The 17,963-nt window shown below is 38.9% G+C and overlaps 2 protein-coding genes across 2 annotated transcripts; one reads left to right on the top strand and one right to left on the bottom strand.

Annotated features, from left to right (window-relative positions):
* Window positions 1-1,090: 1,090 nt before the first annotated feature.
* Window positions 1,091-14,860, bottom strand: LOC129726617 (chitinase-like protein Idgf4). Its single transcript, XM_055683532.1, has 3 exons — window positions 14,643-14,860; window positions 1,723-2,446; window positions 1,091-1,666 (listed from the first exon to the last, which is right to left on the bottom strand). The coding sequence occupies exons 1-3, from the start codon at window positions 14,767-14,769 to the stop codon at window positions 1,192-1,194; spliced, it is 1,326 nt and encodes a 441-aa protein (XP_055539507.1). The 5' UTR covers window positions 14,770-14,860; the 3' UTR covers window positions 1,091-1,191.
* A 1,818-nt stretch (window positions 14,861-16,678) lies between these two features.
* On the top strand, window positions 16,679-17,410 carry LOC129727730 (ejaculatory bulb-specific protein 3-like). The gene is made up of 2 exons (XM_055685834.1): window positions 16,679-16,830; window positions 16,890-17,410. Exon 2 carries the CDS (start codon window positions 16,900-16,902, stop codon window positions 17,278-17,280), a length of 381 nt encoding a protein of 126 aa, XP_055541809.1. The 5' UTR covers window positions 16,679-16,830; window positions 16,890-16,899; the 3' UTR covers window positions 17,281-17,410.
* Window positions 17,411-17,963: the final 553 nt, after the last annotated feature.

Raw genomic sequence — 17,963 nt, 5'->3', positions numbered from 1 at the left:
GACGTGTTTTGTTTGTAATCTCGGTTCGCCACTTTCACTTTCTTTAACGCCGTTTCTTGGCCCGCTGCACAGTAATTTGGAAGACATTTCCGGATGGAGAGTTTTTCCGCTTATATTCCGCTTATATTCCGCCGCCACCTTCTTCGTCGCAGCTGTCACGTCCGGATTACGATTACTGCCGCTTCCAGCTCTCCTCGCGGTAGAAAGCCGCTCCCCGAACACCTTCAAAACGATCGATTAGGTCACTTCCAGTAATTCAGCTAACTAGGCGTGCGAGAACGTCCGTCGGGATCTTGTTGCACGTGTGAAATTTTGACACGCTGCTTCTCTTGCTTGGATGTCATTTTGAAAAACTGGAGAGAAAACGGTGAAAAGTCATCTTAGCAACCATTGCATATACACTCAACTATCAAATGCAGCTTTACAGGTTGTTTTCAATGCATTATCACAGGAATACAGCACTTTGAAATCGACCAATTTTTTACGTGCCGGACTTTAGAAAACAGAATGATTTCAGAATAAGCTGAGAATGACGAAAAATTTTTTCGGAAGAGCGTAAATTTCAATTTCTTCGGAAGAGCGTAAATTTAAAAATCATTCCAAAATGGAGCTCGCTTTTAAAAACCAGACAGATTCGAGATAGCATTCTAAACTTGAGTTTAGAACGATAAAATCCCGTTTTCAAAAGCCAGAGAACGCGTGAGCCATTACTATCACTGGTAGTAATTCTTGGTTGATTAAACTTCGGGTAAAACTGAATATAATAAATAATACGAATAATAATAATAATAATAATAATAATAATAATAATAATAATAATAAATTGTGTGTCAAAGTAAAGACACGTTTGCTATCCAGGTTCAATACGTAACAAAGACATTTCTCACCCAGCTTTCGTGTGTTGGAAAACTAGCAGCCTGAAGCTAGAAATAGAAAAATGGATCTTCTGGTAATCTCGGGAGCTTACGAAGGTATGATAATCCGAGAGCCAACAAGTGAAGTAAATTTCAACGGAATCAGGTCACTTTCATTCATACCTTGTGGAGGTGGGCGAAAATGGAAACTTTTAATTTATTAAAAAAAACACAAATTAACAGTTGATGCATTCATTTACAATTTTAACGTTTTAAACAGAAATATCGGTATTGACTGACTGTGTTTCACATAAAACTAAACTTAAACCTCCTGCGCTTACAGCCTATACTTCGCGGCGCGCAGAATAGGATACTTCTCCCCAGCGCAAGTACCGCGGAAATCATCGTACGCCAAATCGACGATAGCGATACCACCGAGACCTTTCGCCTTCACGTATCCAGCCTTGTTACCAGCCGTATCTGGATCTTCGTACGAAACCCACAGACCATTTTCCCCGTTACTGTCCGGCAGACGGAACGCATACGTTCCGAATCGTTTGGTGGGATCGCCAACCTTACGTAGGGGAGCATCCGCTCCCTTCAGACCGGTGTTGCTGGGATTTGGAAGTTTAGCGCAAGTTTCAGCCCAATTGTAGAATCCATCCTGCTGCAGTTGCGGTCCGGCGGGTCCAGCGCCATCGGCTGCCAACGGTGGAACTCCCGTAATTCCCGAATCTTCCGTCAGCTTCCACCCGAGACCATGAGTGGGAATGCTTACTATCAGTTTAGAAGCCGGTGCGTTGCTGTTTAACCTACAAAAAAAGCACAAATCAAAACAAGTCTAAATCCGACGAATCTGAAAACCTACCACACCCTAACCAATCCATCCACATTATTTCCGGGTACTCGATCGTTCAGCTCGTATAGTGGAGCGGAGAAATCAGCTTCCTTGGGGTTGCGTTGTGGGGTTTGCATATCGTAGGCGGCAATACTCACAAAGTCCAAATAGTTAATGATGGCGGGAATGTCCATGAAAACGGTGGCATTAACATGGGGCAGCACGGTAATTCCCAGCTGGTAGTTGTCAGATCGGAATGCATTTTTCAGCTCCCGCAGCAGAGCGGTGAACTCTTCGCGATGCTCATCGGCTTTCTCGTCCAGCACCTGGTCCCCGCTGAACACTTTCTTGAATCCGTGCCACAGCTTACTGGTGGTGGAGCGGATCTTTTTCGGTTTGTTCTGCGGGAACTGCCAGGCTATATCAATTCCATCGAAGTCGTAAGTCTTAACTATCGAATAAACACTGTTGATGAAGGTGATCCGTGAAGCACCGGACTCCAGCAGTTCCAGATACTTGGGAGACGGAGCGGAGAATCGGTACCCGCCGATTCCTAGCAGTACCTTGAGGGCTGGGAATTTACGCTTCAGCTGCGTCACCTGCCGATAGTTGCCCTTTCCGGTGTCCAGATCTAAGTTCGGATTGCGAGAAACGGCTTTGGAGGAGTCCGAATCGACAGCAGCATAACCGTAAACCAAATGCGTACAGAATGGAACTGCGGTTTCGATGTCGCCTAACGTGACTTTGCCTAGGCCTGCACGGGGGAGAACAAGAAATAATAATACGTTAATTTTCTGTTATCGCTTAGGGGGGCTCTAATCAGCTGAAACTTTCTAGAAATTATGCAATACGTGACCTTCTCTAAAATAGGGTTATCGGTGGAAAGCATTTGCATTTGTGAGCCGGTCTACAACGACGATATCATCTACGGCGAGTCAGAATTGACAGCAGCATCGTTCTACAATTCTAATGAAGCACGGGGGAAATGATTTGTTTCGTATACTTGCTTCTTATTCAGTGTGAATCTCTCTCTCGCTAGGGTTAGAGACTAGCGTTGGGCAATTAAACGATTGTGGAATATTATGATTCACAGATATGCTAATTTTAGTGCTTCGCATAAGAGCGGTCTATTTTCGTGTGAAATTGATTGTTTTCTTCCTGTATTTGTTAGCAAAACTGTCGGGAGAAAAACAAGTTTCTAGAGTTGACATTCTTTTCCGACGAAACATTTACCTAACAGCCATCATTAAAGTTTGTTCGTTTATCAATGTTTGATTTGACTAATTTCAAGTGCTTAGCAAAATATTATGTTTCCATATTCGTTTAACGTCTTAGCAGTAAAAGCGTTGCTAGTCCCTGCCTTCATAGTTCAAACAGTGAAATTCTCTGGAAATTCATTCAATGCCAACGACGGCAACAAGAGAGCTGGTGGTAAACACGAGCATCACGGTTGTAGTGCTTTGTTTGTGTTAAATATTGAACAAACATATTGCAACTGATCCCTCCGGCCAGACAAATACCGCTTGCGATCGGTTCGCGGCTTGCCTTCAGCGAAACCTGAGGGTCATCAGCGAGCGTTGATTACGCTTGATGTTCGAATAAAAACAATTATGTCTGACAAAATCCATTCATAGCTAGTGGCAGAATCCTAGGAAACTTGATTAACAATATTAACCAAATACATGAAATCAAGGTATCAGTCCTATTTTTTCCATATTAAGATAAATTGAGAACGGTTTTCTTCGGTCATTACTAGCAAACAGAGACTGAGTTTCAAACGGTATAAGTCCTTTTAAAGACCACTTAGATGAAAATTCCACGCACGAGAAAGCTTCGTAATAGTACTTCCAAAAATCTAGTTTGGCTCAATAAACAAAGTATCAACTAGAAAAGCAGTCACGTGTGCAAAGCTTTATTCAAACTGAAACTGTTCAAAACTGGTCGATTGGTCATGTAGGGGACAGGGCCCTATTTTTGTGAAATTGGGTAGTTTCATATCGTTAGCGTTTCTTGTCTCACATTGATGAGTATCCGTTCCTAATTTTGCGCAATAAAATAAATACTGCGGTATCATTCTATTTTTATTTCTAAGTGTAAACAATATTGTTCTTAACTTGATCCTTCTCTTCACAGACAATCAATACAAGCATTTTCACACAACTACACTCATCTTGTCACGTTTTAAAATCAATCTCATAGCTGTATTTTTGAGTCTTTTATCCTTTTTTGACAACGTTAGTTCGCTAGAAAAAGCACCGATGGCAGTATTCAAAATGTGGTGCTATGATTGTCTTCTGTGCTCTACATTTTCGAAGCATGAAAATAAAACTGAATATTTCGCGCAGTCATTTCGATTCGAACAGGTTCATTTTCGTTTGATTCCTTTCGGATACTGTCATCGAACTACGATGATTATCGAGATCAAACCGGTTATCCCGTGTTTTGTTTATCGGGTCATTTAGAATAAAACTGATAAAACTGAATTAACAAAGAGACTTTTTCCTTCCCTTCAACGTGTCATTTGAAATTAGCACCGCATCATCTCATTTAATGATAGTTTCCTAACACATATAGTTAGAACGAGAATGGCATCAAATAAATACGTCATGTAAGTTTCGATCGATATTCCGAAAGATTTTTTGACGTAGAACTACGTCACTCAGGAAGTTCCGCTACGTAAAAATATGTCCAATTTCAAATGCTTATAAACCGGTTAGTTTTCAACGAATTTCATTTGTTCTTACACTAATCTATTACAAAATCATCTACGCATCCGCCCAAATGCAGAAAATTGTACTTTGATTATGAGAACTATTATACTATTGTAAATTGTCAAGCATTGTTGAAACGCAGATTTCGACCTCTGATTGGTTGCTTAATGCTTTCCTTTCTGCTTACAGCTCTTATTTTATAGCTGTAAGCAGCAAGCGCATATTTAGTTGAACAAAATATTTATATTGTACACCACATATTTATAAATTGATTTCCAATATAGCAAGAGAAAATCTCTTCGCAAAAGTTGCTATTAAAAATCCTCTTTCATCAATAAGCCGTATGAATAAAAGCGTATGCTTCACTCATGCGTGCAAATCTTACGGGAGAAGCAGAGTAACTTGTTTTATTCATACGGCCTAATATCTACCAGTGCGTTGTGATGGACCCTTCGACGTTGTGACGTATAAGCTTTTAGCATCAGGTTTGTTCACTATGTTTTCGTTACCAAGACAATCAAACTCCTTCTTTCTCCTAACCTGCAATTTATTATCGTTGATTGGCATGAGGATGTGTTTCAGATTACTGCTGTAAAGTCGAATTTTCAACCGTCTTTGTTGCAGCGTTCCAACATTTTGAATGAAGTGTATTGATTATTTCTAAAGGATTGTGCAAGGAAAGAGCACATAAAAATACGGCATCACTGACTAGGAATGGTACAAGGCGCAAAGTGCATGCAGGTCAAAATAAAATTTTACTTTAATTCTAGCGCGAAACGGAAAAATATTCAATCTTCAATTATTTTTTTGTTTTGTCCTGAAAAGGACAATATTTTGTTCAAATAAATATCGGATATGCGCTTGCTTCTTACAGCTGTAAAATAAGAGCTGTAAGCAGAAAGGAAAGCATTAAGCAACCAATCAGAGGTCGAAATCTGCGTTTCAACAATGCTTGACAATTTACAATAGTATAATAGTTCTCATAATCAAAGTACAATTTTCTGCATTTGGGCGGATGCGTAGATGATTTTGTAATAGATTAGTGTAAGAACAAAGGAAATTCGTTGAAAACTAACCGGTTTATAAGCATTTGAAATTGGACATATTTTTTCGTAGCGGAACTTCCTGAGAGACGTAGTTCTACGTCAAAAAATCTTTCGGAATATCGATCGAAACTTACATGACGTATTTATTTGATGCCATTCTCGTTCCAACTATATGTGTTAGGAAACTATCATTAAATGAGATGATGCGGTGCTAATTTCAAATGACACGTTGAAGGGAAGGAAAAAGTCTCTTCGTTAATTCAGTTTTATCAGTTTTATTCTAAATGACCCGATAAACAAAACACGGGATAACCGGTTTGATCTCGATAATCATCGTAGTTCGATGACAGTATCTGAAAGGAATCAAACGAAAATGAACCTGTTCGAATCGAAATGACTGCGCGAAATATTCAGTTTCATTTTCATGCTTCGAAAATGTAGAGCACAGAAGACAATCATAGCACCACATTTTGAATACTGCCATCGGTGCTTTTTCTAGCGAACTAACGTTGACAAAAAAGGATAAAAGACTCAAAAATACAGCCATGAGATTGATGTTAAAACGTGACAAGATGAGTGTAGTTGTGTGAGAATGCTTGTATTGATTGTCTGTGGAGAGAAGGATCAAGTTAAGAACAATATTGTTTACACTTAAAAATAAAAATAAAATGATACCGCAGTATTTATTTTATTACGCAAAATTAGGAACGGATACTCATCAATGTGAGACAAGAAACGCTAACGATATGAAACTACCCAATTTCACAAAAATAGGGCCCTGTCCTCTACATGACCAATCGACCAGTTTTGAACAGTTTCAGTTTGAATAAAGCTTTGCACACGTGACTGCTTTTCTAGTTGATACTTTGTTTATTGAGCAAAACTAGATTTTTGGAAGTACTATTACGAAGCCTTCTCGTGCGTGGAATTTTCATCTAAGTGACTTTAAAAGCACTTTTACCGTTTGAAACTCAGTCTCTGTTTGCTAGTAATGACCGAAGAAAACCGTTCTCAATTTATCTTAATATGGAAAAAATAGGACTGATACCTTGATTTCATGTATTTGGTTAATATTGTTAATCAAGTTTCCTAGGATTCTGCCACTAGCTATGAATGGATTTTGTCAGACATAATTGTTTTTATTCGAACATCAAGCGTAATCAACGCTCGCTGATGACCCTCAGGTTTCGCTGAAGGCAAGCCGCGAACCGATCGCAAGCGGTAGAGGAACAGTTATACGCGAAAATCGTACGGTTAGCGGAGTATTCGGGTTATTCACAACACCAAGAAATTTAATTTTGAATTTCCAACCGAAATTTGACATAGATTTTAATCGGGTAAGAATTCCCAAAAATATACCATATAAATAAATTACATAAAGAGTCAAAGTCAATTTACATTCTACAAAGTGCCAGCTTTTTTTGCTATTTTCTCGAAACGGTTTTGGATGGAGTCTCAAATATATTTTCTTGTAATTTATTTTTTCCTGTAATAGTACAAAGATTTCGAAAATTACCGTGGTCTCTCATCTTAACTATTTTATACTTGTTAATCTTTCCCTCTAGAATATTTTTTTCATGTGTTTTAATCTTATGTTGATACGTGTAACAGTTATTCAGCCTGTGCCTTAGGTTTAAATCGCAGACTTCTTACAGACGGATCTCTTTCAGGTAACGTAAGAATATATGGAACGACTGTAATGTTTTTGATAGTAAGACCAGAGTAAATATTTAAAATGATTATTGCCTTACCATGACCGACAAGATACCGGCATTCGAAGCCTTCCGGTTTGAAGTGCTGGGAACACACAAACTTTGCTCCTTCTATGAAGAAATTTCACGTGATTTTATTGAGCAAAACGGCATTTCAAGAAGTATGCACTATGTCAACTTCACATAAATGAACGCACTGCAATTTCGAACATCGCGCTAGGATGCTATATGAGCAAGTCTTGACCAAATTCGACGGACATAATCCAGCAGCAGCGAGTGGTAACAGCTGTAGTTTCAGCGTTTAACAGCAGCGATTAGCAGCAGCAGTAGCCAGCAGGATGATATTTATAGACCATACATCGACCTCAGGTGCCATTTTTAATCTTTTCAGAGCCACCGCATTATTTCCAGAAAGAAGAAGGTTGCTTCGAATTTATCATCTACGATTACCCTCAAATGCAACCATGCAAGTGATGTAACAACCGCTGAGTATAGTTTTATGACAGCGTTGTGGTGGAGGTTTTGCACACAACTCTTCTGTTATTCGCTGTTGATCACTGGCGCCTAGTACAAACTTGGGCCTGTGCCAGGCTGAACGCCAACGCGAGCGATCGGGCGAGATTTTTGCCGTAGGTTAATGAACAGCTCTACTTACGGCTGTTTATTTACCTACGACAAGAACCTCGCCCGATCGCTCGCGTTGGCATTCAGCATGGCAGAGGCCTTAGGGTTGTGGAACTGCTAACGCTGGACTGCGCTGATCACAGCAACCGCAGAAATGGAACGATTGACAAGCAGTTACGATTAAGAGTTTGCAGAGCAGTTCGAACGAACCCTCGGATCACCCTGCGCGATTTGGCTAAAATGTTCGCGGCACCGTACAGAACTGTCCCGCGAATCTTTCGGCGTGAAGGCCTGCCGTCATTCCGAGTCAGTAAGCACTCTAACAGGAACCTCAAGCATAATCTCGTTGCAAAACTTTGCAAACATCGCGCTAGGATTCTATATGAGAAAGTCTTGACCAAATTCGACGGTTACATTTCAACGGACGATGAGGCATGTAAGAATGGATTTCGCGCAGCTCCCAGAACAAAAATTCTATGTGTCCAAGCGCAAGGGTAATGTCGCCAAGCGGTTTAAATTCGTGTTTGCTGACAAGTTCGCTCGGAAGCTGATGGTTTGGCAGAGGAAAACTAAAGTTTTCATCACCGGATCAACTATGAATGGCCGATCTGGTGAAGTTCTGGCCTGACTTGGCCAGCTGCCACTACAGCCCGGAAGTCATAAATTGGTACAAGGAGAATGGAATTGATGTCATCGAAAAAGCTACCAACCCTTAGCCAATTTAAGATATAAAGGGCGGTAAACTGTATCAAGTTAAAGAAAAGTGACAGAACGATAAATAATAACCAGCTGATTTACATAGATGGTGGAAGAAAATGGCGGATCGAGCTGACACTTCCACTGTGCAGAAGATGATGGGCGATATAAACGAAAAGTGTGGGAATTCATTCGAAACCAAGACGAATAATTTTTGCTGTATTTTTCCTTTAAAGGTCTATAAATTTGCAGCACAATGGTTCAGCTTTACTTTATGGAAGCCCCCTGTCTTCATCAGCGCTCAATGTCATTTTCAATTGACTAACGTCAGGTGACAGTGACGTTGTTATTTGTTGTGACAAAAATGACGTTGTAAAATAACAGGGTGGTTAGCAGATTTCCAATTTTAAATTCCCGGTTTTCCCGGTTACAAATCGATGTTTTTCCCGGTTTTGAAACGCGTAAATATATGAGTTCAATCACGTTTATTCATTGACAAAATAAATTTATAAAAGAATGTTGATTTTATTATCATTATTTCATTTCAAAACTTGAAACTACTTTGGCCAACACCTCTTTGCTGTTGATTTTTCGATTTTTCATGGCTGAGGAATGCAACTCGGTCCATGGTGTAAATCCTAAACGAGGTATTATGTGGTTATATCTTGTGTCTAGTACAAAGAGCACACTTGGGGCTTTTCGAAACGTGTAACGTGCAGAAAATATCATTCTCTCAAAATTTCCCTTATTTTCCTCAGCTCTACTCAAGATATAATTGAAAATCAATGTGTGCTTCATGTTTCAGATTTTTTTTCGGAAACGACATATCTTTGGAATCATTTTCTATCATTTCAAGCCTTGAGAAGTTTCATCAATTGTTTTTAAGCTCGATTACGGATTTTGGCCTTATTCGAAGTGCTTTTTGAAAATAAAATGAAAAAATTCACAAAAATATTTTTTTAGTAATTTAAAATTTTAACCTTCCTTGAGTTTTGTACGTTTTTGTTGGCGGTTTGTAACCAAAGATTCGATACCTGTTTCATTTTAAAGAATATTTTTACATCAATTATGAATAAATGGGTACATAACTTTGAAACATACTCAGACATAAATGACATCAGACGTTGATCCTGTAAAGTGGTGATTGTTTTGGTGTTTGATCGGCACTTACTGTTGAAGTCCTAATCAGTGCGAATAAGAAAGAAGACAGAATAGAGTAAAACAATCGCAGCCAACAGTTAGTGTACAGAACAATTGCAGGGCTAGGCACTAGGATCCTATTGACTCTAACGGTCGTCTCTCTTAGGCGAGATTCTAACATATGACTACTGGCTTGTTACTCCAACATCTTACCCCGAGACCAACTAAATGCTTCTTTGAGTCTTCCAGTGTTTGTGAGATGGCAGAAAATGTATACTAATACAACAGATCCCAAGCATGTAGTAAATGAAAAATAATGTTTAAAATAAACATGATGAATTTTCCGGTTTAGTATTGAAATTCCCGGCTTTTTCCCGGTTTTTTCCGTTTCATTTTCGAGTTCCCGGTTTTTTTCCCGGTTTCACGGTTTGCTGGCCACCCTGAAAAAAAACATGCCTTTCCTTTCCAAGCCCTTTAGCTGTCAAAATCAAAGCAACTGCATACGAGTGGGTTTCATTTGTGGATCAAAAGTGCTCGAAAAAGAAATAAATGAATTTCAATTGAGTTGTTCAGCTATACCACATGTTTGTGAAACGTGATTTAAAGAAATTTTATATTGTTGTCTTTCGGTTTATTAATCACGAATTAAAATTGCTCGAAATCGCTTCAATTCGCAGTTCGTTCATGTACCAACTATCATCCAAGCGGTTTAGAACGATTTTTATTCTTTATTTGAAAATCTAAGGACAACGATATTAAATTTTGAAAAATCACGTTTTGCTCAGAAAATTAGCTGATATTTGAAAATGAGAATAAATAGCTAAACACCCCAATTGGAGGTAACGGTTAACAGTGTCACTATAACCTAACAATTATCAATAAAAAATACTTCATCAGGCTTTAAATGCCTTATACAGTAAAGTTGTACTAGCGAAAGTCAGGTATGGGGCTATTCTGTATAGTAATCCTTTATTTTTTTCGGCATTCCTTACAGTGTAACCTAAAATGTTCATTGAAGCATCACTTCTCATCCGACTAATAGCAAGATATTTCTCACTTTCAACATTCTCGACTTTTCGTTATCGACAGTCAGGTTTACCTTTTTTAGGCTTGTAATTTGTACTCTGTACATTCAACATTAATTCGTTTGACTTTGATCACGCACTTTTTTTAGTACTGTTCTCACGATAGCGTATGCTTTGCGCGGATTCCGGAATTTACGCGGTTTTTTTTCACGCACGCGAATTCCGGAATTTACGCGGTATTTTCTTTTACGCGGATTTCGGTTTATCTTCACTCGAATTGCAAAGTTAACGCGTTTTTTACGAGGATTCCGGAATTTACGCGTTTTTTTTGCGCGGATTCTGGAATTTACGCGGTTTTTACGCGAATTCCGGAATTTGCGCTTTTTTCACGCACGTATCCCCCGCGTTAAAAGCGACTTTAGTGTACTGTCCGCTATTACGAAGATCACCTTATCATCTGCAAACATGTTGACTTCTGCAGTATTTACTATGTTCATCATTAATGTAAAAATAAACAATAGAACACTACCTTGGGGTACGACTTATTTATCAGGTTCAGTAATTATGTTTAGATAGAGACATAAGCATCTCACATAACTCTTATATAAAAATCAATAAAACCTTCATATTCATTTTTAGTTCTCCTTCATCGATTTCTTTGAATGATCCCCAAACAGGTACTTTTCTTCGTTATCATCATCATTAACTACGTACGCAGTCAATGCTTTGTACAAAAAACTTATTCAATTCATTCGCAGAGCCCTTCGCCTCCAAGTTCTGTTGATTCTGAAAAAGTCTCCATTTTTTGAATTAATAAGCTTTTTTATTTTCTCTTAAGCCTACAAAAAAAATCTTTTGTAATATTTTCAATCGCTGATTGATTCGTTGTCTGATTTGTATCGTAATTTCTCATTCTTTGTAAAATTTCATTAATAAATCTCACCCCAGTATATTTCTTTCAGTTTCAGTTCAGTCACATTAAAACTACTCGAATGCTCTTGCAATGAACTCGACAGCTGAAGAGCTCAAAAAGGAAAAACATGATTTACAATTGGAAGCGAAGCATAACAGCGTCACTATCGCCTGACGATTTACTATTGAAAATGACTTTAAGTGCTGACCAGTCCATACAGTTCGTCTCTCATAAGGAAGGGATTGGGAGTTAAGCAAATCGTGATGATATGATAAAAAGAGAGGAAAAATAAAAATTGTTTATGATTTAAAAAAAATTTTTTTGAAAAATTGTATATCAAATATTCCAAACTCCTGAGTGGCGAGGTTAATATTGATCAAAACTTGCGCACTAAATGAATACAGTCACATGGCCTTCAGCTCCCGCTTGACCATCAAATGACGTGATGCGGTGCTACTTTCGAATGACACGCTGAAGAAAAGGATAGACTTAACCTTTGCGTCAGTCATTCCGTCAATTGGAACAGTGCAACTGGTGAATTGTGGTCCCCGTGGTTCTGTGGTTAGCGATGTCGGTCGGCTAGCTCTCCCACACGGTTGTGATATCGGGTTCGATTCCCGATCGATTCGAGGATCTTTTCGAGCTAGAAATTTTCTCGACTCAGCACTGGGGCACGGTGTATTGTACTTATCCTACACATGCAAAATGTGCCGAAAACAATATCGATAACGAATTCTCTCAACTAATCTAGTTGATCGAGACCGCTATTAGCCCCAAGGCTAAGCATGCGATATTGTTTTTTGTTTGAACTGGTGAATACTAGATGGAAAAGAAACCCGCAATTGAACTCGTTTGACAGCGGAAATGTTTATTGTTATTCGATGACAGTAGTTGGAAGTAATCAAATGGAAATGAAACTACCCGAATCGAAATAACTGTGCGAAGTGTTCAGGTTCATTGCTTCAAAAACGTGAAACTTTAAAAGTAGACTTACTTATTCGTTACTTACTTTACTTTACTTTAGCTTTACTGTGTGGTTTCGAACTAGGAATAAAAAATTTGTTTCACTTTTTCCCGAACATCCATTAAACAAGATTTTTTTGAGTAAATATTGACAAATATTGTCAAGTTATATCTTAAAAGACTAAGGTGTTGAATATCTGCGAAACTTTTTAAACGAAATCAATAGAGAATAAGAAGATTTCGTTACAGATTATAATTTCCATTGACGTCTCAATTATTTACTGCCATTTGATAACTTCCTAGTGCAATTATTTGCCTTTATTTAGGATAGAATGTATCTGTTTCTACGAGAAAATACCTCAGTCTAAATAAACACATTCTGCAAACGTACTATAATATAATCTTATTTTAAAACCTTTTTCATAACGTTTGCGGTAAAATAAATAACCAAAAACTGCCGATGGGTTTACCTGCACACGCACTGACAAAACTACCCATGCAGCATCATTCATAGTAACCCATGAGCAGAGAAAATTTGACAGCTCTATCAGACGAACTCCGTTCAGAAGTGTGAGTGTTTAAAGAACGGGGTACTCTGTCTCATCGAAAACGAACATCGTGCGCCCGTTCCGGCATCTACAACATCTTGGCACTATTGGACAACAATTAGAGCATCGAAAAAAGCCCGGTTCCGGACGGACGACGACCCTGAGCCCCAAGAAGCTCCAAAGAATGCTGAAGAGGAAGACCGAGATAGAAGTAAAAAAAACCTGGCGAACATGGACATACATATCAGGAAGTGGCAGTCCCGTCCACTGGTCTCAGAGCTGCAGGCAATGGCGCAGCAGCCGTGTCTGAATAAGATGGTCAAATAATTTTTTCCGGCAAATCACAACGCGGTGGTGGTGACGGATGACGAAATCTGTCTCGCCCTGGCTGGCAACGACTGGCAGGATCTTTCGTATTTTACTTCCCACACGAAATACTTAAATCGAGAGAGTTTTGAGTGGTCTGGCAGGCTCAAAAGTTTTCCAGAAAGAAAATATGCTTTTTGAAACAAAGAGATGATTCAACCCTCAGAAAGATATTAAAAACAATAGGAGCTATTTCAAATTTAAAAAGATGAATGATGCACAAAGTTGGATAGATAGAGCACACTTTTAGAAATTATGGAAATCTTCTAGAGTACTGAGTTGAGATTACAATTCCCATAAAAAAATTACAGCTAAATTATAGAAATAAATTAAAATATGTTTATAAATTATAAAAGCTGATCATTCCCAAAACTAAAAAAAATGCTGAGAAAATATTTCACACGTCCACAGGAATTGTTTACTGGCCCTTACAATCACTCCTGCAAAGATTCAAACTTGCTCGAAGTTCTTTTAAATATATTTGACCAAAGCAAAATCCAGCCTTCATTTTGGTCGAAAGTTGATTGCTCAAGCATGATTGAATTTTTGTTCCTGCTCCCGTAAACAGTCTCGGACTTGTTTACGGCCACAGAGAAATTAACAATTCAAGCAATGAGATCATCGATAGGAAACCGAAATTCACTAATTTGCAACAGTAAGTGATTTCATGTATCCCCAATTTGCAACTAAAATGGCTGCCACGAAGCTGGTTTGGTTCCATTTCTATTTGCTTATACAAAGTTATAATAGAAGATTATAGAAACAAGAAACATCACGCACATAATCTATTATCACAACCGTGTAACAATCTAGAGAGTCTCTAATTGAACATCATTCGTTTGTACTTTGTCTCACGCATCAAAGGTGTGATATATGATTCAGCCCCAACTCCTTGTTTCATGTAGTAGCACAATTAGTACCAATTGTCACAGTTCTGCTTCCACAGTATTTTATTGTATGCTCTAGAGAGACAACACTAATCACATGATTTCTTTCATTTTGTTATTATATATACACACTCTCCAATAGATAGAAAAAAAAATAACTACCGGCTCCTCACAAACAATCGTAAGATCTTGATGCGGAAAGAACAAAAAAAAAACCGCACAAATCACCGACCACAATCATGACAAGGTGATGTCACTGTGCCAAACAGTTTCTCGACCGGTCGATCGGCACAATAAACACGCAAGGTGTGTGACTTACCTTCGATCAGGAAGTTAGCCCCGTCGTAGTAGCACAGAACCTTGGTCGTCTGTTGACTCTGACCGGCGGGAAGCAACACCGTCAGGATCAGTCCCAGCGCTAGGACAGCTGATTTCACTGGTAACATACTAACACTAACTTTTTTTTTAACAAAACACACCACAAATTACTGATCGCCCGCGAAGTTCACGATCAACTGAGCTGAGCCGGCAGGCGAACACACGGTTTTATAAGGCACCGGGTTCTCAACCGGCACGAAGATCATCGACCACGATTGCTGTGAGAGATTGCAGTCAGCTGATCGTCGTCATCGGCACTCGACCGCGGCGGGAACTCTTCAGCAATCTGGACTGTGAGCGGCGATTTTTATAGCTAGGTTATCGATCGAACAGCAGACTTTAATTCATGTTTCGGTTCAAGTTTTTAGCCAAACTATATTATGGTATTTAATTTAGGTTTTTATAGCATTTTACGACAAGGGGGGCTACCTAATCTGCCGTACTCTAAATATATTGAAATTTGTTAGAACGCTTATAATCAAAACTTCAGAATATTGAATATTCTTAACACTTGTGAGCTAAAGTTGAAAAAAGGTAAAAAAAATCGTATGCATTTATCATCTTATTGTTAAAATCCTAAATTTTATTTGGAATATACTCTTGCCAAACGCGAAGCCTGACCACGACTATGAATTGTGGTAACTTTATATGGAGCCAAAATAATAGGATCCACTATTAAAATAAATTAAGGCAAAATGAAATCGAGCATCATCCGGTCTGAGTCGACCCGGCAGCAAACCCGAGCGTAAGTATGGAAATGCACTCCGTACAGAGCACAGAGAATAAAAGCTCCATCCGCGGGGCAATTTATTTTCTCTGGAAAACGATTTTCTATTTTCTCCGGGATTCAACTAACATCAATGGGTGCAATAACCCACCCCTTGGTTCGAAAGAGGAGCACCGGATATGCATATGGAAATGGAACGCTCCGTAATACACTAAATTTTAGGGTAGCGTTTTTTTTTTTGTGCAAACCAACCATTTTATTTTTATTCCAAAAGAGGAATTTTGGAATTACATTATAAAACGTGCACTATTTCCCCGTTGCGATTGTTCGTATGTCGCAGTTCCCGCTGCAGTACTTGTGCACATGTTTTACGCGCGCTACATGAGATAGGAAGAAGCAAGAATGAATAGAATCAGTGGGTAGTCGCTACTGTGCTGATTCAACGCGATGCAACCCGAGTTTGGAACAAAACGACACACTGTCAACGGAAAATCCTCCAGCGAGAGCGTTGCATACAGAGGAAATGATGTCTGTCGTTTGGCTTGTGGTATGATTTCTTACTGGACCAGATTAAAGCGTTGAGCTGCTTTGAGTTTGCCGACCTCAACTGATGCTGGTAATAAGGATTTAAAATTATCAAAACTTGCTGCAGTTTCTGTTCGACAGAGAACGTGCAAACTAAATTCAGTGCGACTCTTTGTTCGGGTTGTTCTGAGAGTTCCCATTCTATTTTCTTATTCGAAGCACGTTCATTTTTGTCGATGATTTTCCGAAACATAAGTTATAGAACAAAGCGAGGTGGAGTGAAAGTGAATAATTGAATAATAATGTTTTATCAAGCAGTGCAAATGATTGTGTCCGGATCACATTAATTCTGCTCATCACCTGGAGATTATCGTGGGGCAAAGAATCCACGAGTGGCAGCCAAATTATTAATTTATTGTCTTTCTTTTACGACCTTTCTTTAATCGGATTGAACCTAAATCAATTTTGTAATATACCCATCTTCAAATGAGACAGAATAAAACAAATTGTAGACTAGCACATCACTTCAAAAACCAGTTAACGAATAAGGGATTAGAACCAGCAGGAATAAGATTGACAAGGCAAAATATGATATGGCGAAAGAAACGAAATTAGATTCCGCAAACATGTCAATCATCTGATTTCCAGTTCTTCTCATGGATTGTATGATTAACTCATTTGCGAGGTACACTCTTCTTTTCTTTCATCCTTGTTTGCCGAAATATGTGGCTGTTAAGAGCGAGTGAGAAATCAGTTTAATGGTTCGTTGACCGAAGGTTGATGCTAGCAAGAAAACCGGAGTGATTTTTACGTATAAAAAGCTGAGGGAAAGCTGGTGAGAATACAGTTCGATTTCGGACCTTAGTGCATGCTCAAGGTAGATCTGGAATTTTCGTACCAGAAGTGTTCACAGTGCTAATAATCGAAAATTTTTAGTTTCATCACCATGAAGTTCTTCATCGTTGCCCTGACTCTGGTTGCTCTGGTTGCCGCCGAGGATGACAAATACACGACCAAGTACGATAGCGTCGATGTGGACGAAATCCTGAACTCGGACCGTCTCTTCATCAACTACTTCAAGTGCCTGATGGATGAGGGCGCCTGCACACCGGACGTTAACGAGCTGAAACGTGCTCTCCCCGATGCCCTGGAAAATGATTGCGCCAAATGTAGCGAGAAGCAAAAGACCCAAAGTACCAAGGTTATCAAGAATCTGACCGAGAAGCGCCCGGAACAGTGGAAGCTCCTGAAGGCCAAGTACGACCCCAACAACAAGTATGTCGAGAAGTACGCCGATGACGCTGACAAGGATGGAATCAAGCTGTAAGGATTTCCACTGCCTTGATTATGCTGTGACCTACGTTTTGCTGGACAAAGCGCGATTATTGATCATTTTTTGCTCCCGAAACCCTGTAATGATTTTTGACCGCTTTTATTAACAGTGAAATAAAGGAATTACCCAGAATCGCAATGTAAAGATTACATCGTAAAATATCACACCGCTTCACCAACGCTAATTTAATACAGTAAGGTCTTTTTTAGGCGGATTGCTTTTCTTCTTTACTCAAAAACGATATCTTATGCAGAAACCGGCTGAAGCCGTTTGCTACCCTATATCAATTAAAAAAAAAAATCACAATTTTTGGTGTAAATATTCAAAATTTAAAATGTTGCATTTTGGTCTCTAGATTGATTACTATCGTATCCGAACGAGGTTCAAACAATCTAGGATGGTTTTCTTTGTTTTATTTGCAAATCAAAAAAGTTTTTTTTCACGCGGGCCCATACAAATAAGGAACGCATCCCCCGCGTAAAAAAAGACCTTAGTGTAGTTTAGAAATGCAAATTTACAATTCACGTCTCGAACAACTTAACTAACAGATGATGATTCTAAGCTATAAAAAGTATAATGAGAAGCAATATGAAAGATCATCCAAAATCTTTCCGAGAATTATACCTATTTATGCGGAGGCTCTATAGGTGAATTTTATTCCGAACAAGAAGTACGTC

Source organism: Wyeomyia smithii, chromosome 3 (assembly GCF_029784165.1).
Source record: "Wyeomyia smithii strain HCP4-BCI-WySm-NY-G18 chromosome 3, ASM2978416v1, whole genome shotgun sequence".
Taxonomy (NCBI): domain Eukaryota; kingdom Metazoa; phylum Arthropoda; class Insecta; order Diptera; family Culicidae; genus Wyeomyia; species Wyeomyia smithii.
Note: the sequence above shows the minus strand (reverse complement) of the source record. Positions and strands in the feature narration are given on the sequence as shown.